The sequence below is a fragment of the Volvox carteri genome (genome assembly GCF_000143455.1).
Source record: "Volvox carteri f. nagariensis unplaced genomic scaffold VOLCAscaffold_80, whole genome shotgun sequence".
Classification (NCBI taxonomy): domain Eukaryota; kingdom Viridiplantae; phylum Chlorophyta; class Chlorophyceae; order Chlamydomonadales; family Volvocaceae; genus Volvox; species Volvox carteri.
Genome location: NW_003307623.1, coordinates 381919 through 390755, shown reverse-complemented (window position 1 = coordinate 390755; position 8837 = coordinate 381919). Strand labels below are relative to the sequence as shown.

At 59.9% G+C, this 8837-nt stretch overlaps 1 protein-coding gene across 1 annotated transcript in view; it reads left to right on the top strand.

Annotated features, from left to right (window-relative positions):
• The window catches only part of VOLCADRAFT_107834 (uncharacterized protein), a gene marked incomplete at its 5' end in the record, with an annotated part of 12833 nt that extends 6412 nt beyond the window's left edge, over positions 1-6421 (top strand). Inside the window, 9 exons of the mRNA XM_002957813.1 lie at positions 196-840; positions 1314-1690; positions 2113-2875; positions 3123-3629; positions 4484-4541; positions 4956-5056; positions 5233-5295; positions 5452-5521; positions 5657-6421. Of these exons, the coding sequence (XP_002957859.1) occupies positions 196-840; positions 1314-1690; positions 2113-2875; positions 3123-3629; positions 4484-4541; positions 4956-5056; positions 5233-5295; positions 5452-5521; positions 5657-6054 (2982 nt within the window). The 3' untranslated portion in view covers positions 6055-6421. The remainder of the gene's footprint in view (positions 1-195; positions 841-1313; positions 1691-2112; positions 2876-3122; positions 3630-4483; positions 4542-4955; positions 5057-5232; positions 5296-5451; positions 5522-5656) is intronic.
• Positions 6422-8837: the final 2416 nt, after the last annotated feature.

Below are 8837 nucleotides of genomic sequence, written 5' to 3'. Positions count from 1 at the left end.
GAGGGGAGGGGAGGGGAGGGCCGCAAATGCGGTGGCGTACAGCTTTTGCGGGTTGTACGGACTGGCTGTACGACAAGTATGATTGGAGCTGGGGATGCAAAGTCCTTTTTGCAAAGATCTTTCTTTGTACGACAGCCCCGTCGTGAGTCTTGTTTTGTAAGTATGTCGCCGTGTTATCCTCTTTGACCGCCGCAGCAGCAGCAGCAGCAGGAGCGGGGGGCCGCAGGCGGCGCTGCAGTAGCACCGGTACTTGCAGCGACTGGCGGCAGCCCAAGCACCACTACCTCCGCTGCTGCCGCCACTCCGTCCCCGGCTCTGTTGCTGACGGCCCTTGACGGCCTCCGAGCTGCCCGCCTACCGCTGTGGCAGCGCCTCTGGTGCACCTGCCCGGACTCCCTCGCCGTACTGCTACACCCCACCGCACCAGCTACAGCGGCGGCAGCAGCAGCCGGGGAGGAGGAGGAGGAGGAGGAGGATGGCGGCTCCCGGGGAACTGCCGCCGCCGCCGCCCCCTGCCTGGCCGCCGGCCTGATGCCCCTCCCTGGCCTGCACCACACGTACCAGCACCGCCACGTCGTGCTTGGTGGCGGCAGCAGCAGTCAGCTCGGTCCGCCAGGCCAGATGTGTCCCGCCCTGCTGGGAGGTTCGTTGACGGGCGGTGGGGCCGGGGGTGGTGATGGTGGCGACAGCGATGGCGGCGGCAGCGGCAGCGATCACCGTACAGCTGTACGGGGCCGCTGTGTGGCGCTTGTGGAGGGGGTTCGGGTGCAGCTGCGGGCGCTGGCGGGAGGCCGGGGGGACGGTACGGCAGTGCTGCTGGGGGTGGTGGCGGTACTGCAGGTGAGAGTGGTGGTTCGCGTTGACTAATTACCTTGGGACCATTGGTCTTGAGAGTCAGGCAGCCCGTCCGTCCGTCTGTCAATTTGTTTATCTGTTCCGTCCAGGCGCCTGATATCTCGGGGGTGGTGGCCATTCGGAGCTCCTCTTCCCGCCCCCCCCCAACCAGGTTATCCCAGAGGAGTGGGGCCCCTCGCGCCGTGTTGGCCGACCGCGTTGCCTTTCCTCCACACCCGGTCCCTCCTCCCCACACCCCACATTTCTATACGGCTTCGTTCTGCTGCTTTTCTTCCCGCTCTTATTTTAGTCTTGGCGGCTAGGTAGGTAGGTAGGTTTCCGCGGTCGTCATCCTTACATCATCCCGAGGTCGCCGCCTTCAAAACCGCCTACTGGTCAGTTCTGCTTCTCGTACACTCTTTCCTTGGCAGCAGCTTCACTCGTTCGTGGTTCGTCCTCCCACACACTCCCCCTCAAAGGCAGCGACAGGGACTTGCAGCGAGGCGGACGCGGTTGCCGGTGGGGACGGCGGCGGGGACCGCTACCGGGGGTCAGTCCCCGGGTCAGCTGCCTCCGGCGGTGGCCCCCTCCAGCCGCCTGGTGAGGAGGCGGCTGCTGCGGGAGGCGACGACACGCAGCCGCCTCATGGTGGCGGTGGCGGTGGCGGTGAGGGTGGTCATGATGATGAGGGGCCGCAGGGGGGCGACCTGGGGCAGTCACCCCAGCGGCGGCTAGAGGTGGGGGTGGGGGTGGAGGCGGCGAAGGTGGTTGCTCGTCAGCGGGCTGCCTTGTGGCCGCTGGTGGGTCCGTGTGTGGAGCTGCTGGGGGGGCTGCTGGCCCACTCTGAAGAGTGCAGGTGGGGGCGGGGGGGAGGGGAAGGGGGAGGGGGAGGGGGAGGAAGGACATGTACCTCAAGTTGTGGGGGGGGGACGGGTGGTATCGCTGCAGTGTAGGCTGGGTTAGGACAGGACAGCGGTGGGCGGGCAGGGGACGGTCTCAGCGGCTCTAGGATATGTGCTCCCGGGGGGGGGGGGGAGGGGAGTACGGAGTGGCTCCCTCTTACGCGTTGAGGTTGGGGAGATGTGGGAGCCGGGAGTGGGGTTGTGGAGCCGCCTGGGTTGGGCCGCCTGAGGGTTGGAGGTGGGTCCGGCGTTCTTCCTTGCAGCTGCTGCACGCGGCCTTCGTCAGCGGCTGCTGCTGTTGTTGTTGTTGTGTTACTGACCCCCTACAGTGTCGTACAAAGGTTTCATGCCCTCCTGCTTCCTCCGGGCCCTGCAGGGCAGCTGTCGGCGCCGCAACGGTGGAGAGCGGCGGCTGCGGCAGCGCGGAGGCGTCTGCACCGCGACCACCTCCCGCGTTGCCGGGAGAGGCAACGACCACCACAGCTACTGCCGCAGCTACTGCCGTGATGACGTCATCCGGGGCAAGTAGCCATTGCGTTGGGGGTCCGCTGCGTTGGGGATCTCTGCCGTACTTGCTCCTCCCGCTGACGGGCAGTCATGGCTGCGTCGCCGCGGCTGCAGCGGCACGCGCTGAGCGGCGGCGGCATGTCCGCAGGTTCGTGTACGGCAGCAGCAGCAGCAGCTCCCAGAACGGTTGCTTGGGGGCCTCGTTTGATCCTGGAGGTTCAACTGCGGCATATGCCACTCTTAATGCAAACGCACAAGCAGCCGGAGGTGGCCAAGAGCGACCCATGGGTCAGCAGCATGAGCCCAAGGCGGCGTTGACCACCTTAGCCGCTGACGGCGCCGATCCCTTGATACGTGGAGAGGGGGAGGAGCACGGGCCGGGGGCCGCTGGCCGCTGCGATGCGGTTGGCGGCGCCGCCGCTGCCATCAGCGCTCCTCTACGGGACCTTGTACGGCTGCTGATGGCGGTGGCGGCGTGTTGCAACGCTGAAGACGACGGTGGCGCCGAGATTGCCCCTGCCGGCCCCTGCTCCGGGGCGGGAGGTGTTGTCCCCCATGTGGATGTGTTGCGCTGTGTGGCCGGAGCCCTGAGCTCCCTCGGGGCGGTGCTTCCGGCAGCGTCTACCCGCCGGGTGCGTGCGTGCGTGCCGGGTTTGGGGTTTGAAGGTTGGGGGAGGGAGGGGGGGTCTTTGGAGAGATTACAGCTGCGGTGGTGGCGCTCGTGTTGAAGTGGGTGATGTGGGGTGTATACGGACCTCCTTCCCAGGCTCCGAAACCCCTCCGGAAGTCTTAACGGCGCCATCACGAATCCTCCTCTCTCCTCATCAAACCCCTTTTTTTCCCCTCCCCCCCTCCCCCCCTCCACGTACACGTACACAGGCACTGCTACCCGCCCTGCTGGACCCCCTCCACCTGCTGGTGCCCCTGATGTGCCGTACCGCCACACACACCCGCCTGGCCGCCACTGCCCTTCTGAGGCTCATGATGGAGAACCCGGACTGCGCCGCTGCGGCAGCAACCGCCCTGGGGGTAACTGGATACACTGCAACGGCCGCAACCACCGCCACAACCGACAACCGTGCAAGCGGACCCGATGCACACCACAACCGAAGCAGTGCGCCGCCTTCACACGACAAGGTTCTGGAGCCTGCTGCTGCCGTACAGTTGTTTACTGCGCTGCTTGATGCATTGGATCCTGAATCCGGCTGTGGGGAGGAGGGCCCGGGTGGATGGGGCCGGAGCGAGGCCGCCGCTGGCGAGCAGGGCTGGGCTGGCGGCAGCGGCAGCGGCTGGGGGGGGCCGCCGGGTGCGTCCTCCCCGTACGACCTCCCCCGTCAGGTGCTGGCCCTGCTGGCGCTGCTGCTGGACACCGGACATGAGGGGCTGGTGGGGGCCGTATGTTGCCCTCCCTGGCTTGAGGTGGATCTCGGGGTTGGGAGTGGCTCAGGGCTCCGTATGTGTACGTCTATGTGTATGTCTATGTGTATGTCTATGTGTATGTCTATGTGTATGTCTATGTGTATGTCTATGTGCGTATAAGGTTGGGGTGGGGCCACGTAGGGGGGGTGCAGTAGGGCGGAGCGGAGCTTGCCATGTGGCAGAGCAGCAGCCCCTCCCCCCCAGCGGCCAACATGTTGTCGCTTCCGAGGGGGAGGCGTTGTCGGGGCCGCATGTTGAGATGTGCTCCTGTGTGATGCCGCTGAGCAGCCCCCGCGGGTGCCCAGTCAGCACCGCGGGTATCAGTGCCACTTCCCTCCTCAGCCGGGGAGCTCCCGGGGTCTGGGTGGGCCACTGGCACCGAGGAGGGTGACTGACGGACTGACTGACTGACGGACGGACGGACGGACCGACTGACTGACTGACGGACGGACAAGAGGGTAGCTCAGATCCGACCTCACCAGGTCCCCGGGGGAAGTAGTGGTGCTGCTGCCCCCGCGTAACCCAAACACTGTACAGGCCGGAAGAGACATATTGCGATTACTTCAGTCGTGCTTCCTTCTGATGTGGGAGGTAGTGCTCCACCTCGCCTCGCCTAAGACACACCGGTCTGGGGGGAGGGAGGAGGGGGCCGGGCTTCCGGCATACCATCGAGTGTGGGGCAGCATGTGGTGAACAATTTAGGTTCAAGGGAACACCAGACGTGCATGCATACAGACATACATACAGACATGCAGGCAGTGCATCCTCCCCATCTACGTTCGTAACCTGCTGCATGTGTTCTGGTTGTTGCGGTTCCCCAGGGTTACGGCTTGCCCTTGCGGCTGCTGGCGCTGGCGGATACGGCGTGCAAACCACCGGGTAGGTGGCCTTTGGGGGGGGAGAGGGGGTATTGAAACAAATACCCCGGGTACCTCGGAGGAAGTCGTACATCATCCATGGGTGCTGCGCCGTACACAACCCGCAATATATGGTCGCTGTCTTGACAAGGTTCTTAGCGACTCGCTACACCACACCAGCTAAATCAGCTCCTTAGCCGCCCCGGTGGGACCCGGAGGGCATCCGACCTTCCGGGTGTTCTGGAGGCCTGACCACCGATTTCTGGTTGCCCATCTCTCTTCCTCCTTTGGTGATGTTCGCCCTTTTGCCTCCTCCCGTGATCAGCAGTGATCAGTCCGTCCCGTCGAAGGGCCCTCTGTTCCGCCTCTGCCCCCTGTTTGCCACCCTCCCCTCGCCCCGCCCCGCCCTTCCCCCCTGCGCACTGGCACACCTCAGGCTCCGAGGACCCCCTGGAGCCGGTCTACCCCGCCCCTGCCGACCCCTCCCTGGAGATCGTGGCCGGGTCCTGTGTTCCGCCCGCGGACTGGCTGCAGGTGGTGGGGTGGAAACGGGGAGAGGGACGCGGGGTAGTCTTGCAAACGTTTACGAAAGCCAATGTTGTTGTTAATGTTCTCGGCAGCTCCCGCAACCGAGTGGCTGCTTTCATGACGTGGGCCGCCCGCGAAGTAACTCCCATGTGTCGCTGCTCTGTCACCATGTATGCACGCTCCAGCTGAGCGTGGTGCTGCGCTGTGTTGTGTGGGTGTCCGGTGGGGAGGTGGAGGTGGATGTGGAGGTGGAGGGGAGAGGGGGGCGCTGGTCTTGTTTAATGCATGGCGAGGCATGTGAGGCTCTGCATGAATACCTTTAGGCATTGTGGAAATCGCCCGTCTGGCACTGCATGTTACGTGCGTGCTTGTGTTGCTTGCTTACTGCTCCCATGTATCCACAGCGACTCCGGGCGGCCCAGGAGGCGCTGGTGCTGCTCAAGGAGCTGCTGACGGGCGGCAGTGAGGACACTCGTGAGTGCTCGGGGTGCGCACGGGAGGGGAAGGCATGAGAGAACGCGGTTACGGCGCCGGGAAAGTCGTTGCTTCCTTCTATCAGCCCAGTAAGACCTCCTTGCCCGCGTTAACCCCGCACCAACGCTTCCCCAGGCCGCGCCGCGCTGGATGGCTTGGCGCCCTCCTCCCCTGACTCGGACTCCCCCCAGCTGGTGGAGCTGGCTACCAGCCGCCTGGGAGCCTGGGCCCGCACACCCCCGGAGCTGCTGCAGGCCGCTCTAGGACCGGAGGCGGGTTTCGGAGCGCCTGTCTTGGCGCCCTGGGCGGCGAGGCTTGTGCTGAGCGGCGGCAGCGGTGGTGCTGGCAGAACGGGGGGGGTTGCGGGGCGGGGTGCTGGTTGCAATGGCGTTGGTGGAGCTGGCTTGGTGGTGTGCAGTGTGGAAGCTGTTGGGGCGTTGGCGGGAAGTGTGCGTCGTCGTTGGGAACACTGGCAACTGAAGCAGCACCAAGTGTGGCAGCAGTTCAACCAGCAGCAGCTCCGTCAGCGTTAATCTGTGTTTTGGCTTTCACACTGCTATTGCTTACAATTCATGTAGAATTGGAGTTGTTTGTTCCTTTTATCTAGTCTGGACACTTTGGGGCCAAAGACAGGTGTTATGGACCGTGTTACACAGCAGGTTTACTTATTCTGGGTGTTCATAACATGTATATCGTATGTGGGCTGTATGGGTATGTGGGGTAGAGGCAACTACCGTTTATGTAGATCCAAGTTTAGAAAATCCAGAATTTCCAGAGTTCCCCTATGGTTTACTGGGCAAGGATAGTTTACAACTCTTCACACGGACAAGTACATGAAGAGGATCAATCACAGATGAAGAGGTGGTATTGCATTAGATTTTGTTACATTATCTTTTCATCATTTGCCCCATGGCTAGGCATGACGACAAGGCCGGGCGTCCGCTCACTCGTGCTGAACCACACAGCCCAATGCTCCAATCAAAATTGGTATGGATTCAGGCCACGTTACTGGCGCGGAGCGAAGCGCGATGCTTGCATGCTCGCTCGGGTAAAGTGTTTACGAGGACTTGGCGCTACCCTTCAGGCAGACCTTGGCGGTGGGGTTGGACGCGCACACAACCTGCTTGACGGTAGCCTGATGTAAGGGAAGGGATCAGGGTACAGAACATTCACACCCGTCAGCGCATTCCTATTCAGTCATCTCAGTGCCAATCCGTACGCCATGAACTACCCTTAACGCATTTTCCATACTTGGGTTCATGGAAGACTCGCATACAATGCAGTGCTTGGTGATGTGGAGTGATCATGCGGAGGAGATGCTCGCGAGCTTACCTCGGCCTTGGCAGCCGACGAGGACGACAGGGCGATCACAGTGGACGCCAGGACGGCCATCACAGCCTGGGCGACCTTGGGCTTCTGTACAAGGGAAACCAGGGGAAATCAGTACCCAGAAATTTTATGAAACAAAGTTCTCAGACTCCGGTCTAGCCATCCCTTTGATTATAAAGTAAACCTAAAGTTTGCCTACGTGGCAGCGCCAATAGAAACAATCTAGGCCAGTGCACTCTTTTGGCAACAATCTACTGGTTTATTCAAAGCTTCATTATATTGGAAAACATTGGATTGTAAAACGTGTAGACCACGTAAGTATAATCAGTGTTCTCTACACTATCCATCCGCTCCAATTTCCCCAATGTCACTTCAGAGCACTTGGAGGGAGCAAGGTACACAATTAGCTAACCCATCCAGTGAACACACCTGGGCCTCGGTCTTCTGTGCGCGCACCACAACGGCTGCGCGAGCCGGCTTAGCGGCAGCGACTGGCTTGGCCTGGACACGAGCAGCGATCATTTTTGCAGATATGTGGAGCTGCACAATTGGAAGGCTACAGAAGTGATCGACACCTGTGACAACAAATTTGGGTCCCGAAAGGGATTTTCATGAGCATTGCGGATGAGATTGCACGACACAAGGCCCAAGTGACAGAGTCACCACTTTTAAACACTGCAATTTGCAGTCTCAATTCTTGTTTTCGGCTCACTAGCTATTGTGTAATCAATCGTTTAACCTTCAGGATGAAGGAACTTGCGTTTCAAGGTACTTTATCGTGCAAGTAGTCTAGGAACGTATATCTAGAAGAGAATCAAAGGCAAACGAGATTGCTAATTGGATGATTGCGGGATCGATATAATATATATAGTACCACTGTCTAGTTGGCGTTCACATGGCACTATGAACGAAGTCCGCATTCGACGAGGACCTAATGAATCCCAGATCATATAGATGACAGATACTCCATGGATCCAAGATCATGCTTTTTGTGATACTTCCTTTTGTGATGGATGGATGTTACAAGCTTCAGCGAGCTCGTACGGCCCAAACGAACCCGGAGGCTCATGAACCGCTTTGACAGCGCCGTCGATAGGGAAAAGAAAAAAGAGAAAAAGTAAACGAAGCAAACAAAACAAACAACAAAAAAGGAAAGTTTTACGCAAGAAGAAAACGGGTGTTATGAGAAAGAACAGCGTCAATTTGACTCTGAAACAAAATTGCCTGTTACCGCCGAGAAAGTTAGGTGGTTAGGTGCTCATGTCGGGAGCGAAACATCTCAAAAATAGCCTTTGCAAGACCACGCTGATCATCCACTTGCATGATATCACGGATGTTCGCATTGACGGGCACACCGAGGTCCCAGAGCTTCTGACGCGCAGACATAATCGCCGGACATTCTACCAAGAAGTGTTTCTCATCCTCAATAGCACCATTACTACGACACACAGCGCACACGCGGTGCTCCCTAGCCCTGTTGCTCTCACTGTTAACCGCCAGGTCAGAGACACACAAACGAAAGCGGATTAGGGCACGATGATGCGCCGGGGGGATATAACCCGCGTACGGCTTCGGTGGCCCCATCCAGTGCTTATGGCGGCCCATCTTCACGCCGGGCTTCCTACCGTCCGTAACGAAAACTCTAGGGTCCACAGCTAGCCTATCATTTGCCCAGTCGTCGTTGACACGTGTCCTAAGGGTGTCCATCAGCGCTTCGACATCAAGCTTGCAAGCCGAGTAACGTCTAACCCTCATATCAATGCCTCCCCCGACTGCCTCCTCACCCCAGTCATGCTCTAAGTGGTTAAGGATACGAATGACTTTGGATCCCCAACCATCAAACTGCAAATTCGTTACTAACGCCAAACGAATTTCCTGACGAAAGGCGCTGTGGTATACGCTACTAGTGTCCTCCACCAAACTATTCCAGAAGCGAAATACGGATTCAGCCCAGTGCAGCTGTAGCGGCATCTGACCTAGCTCCATA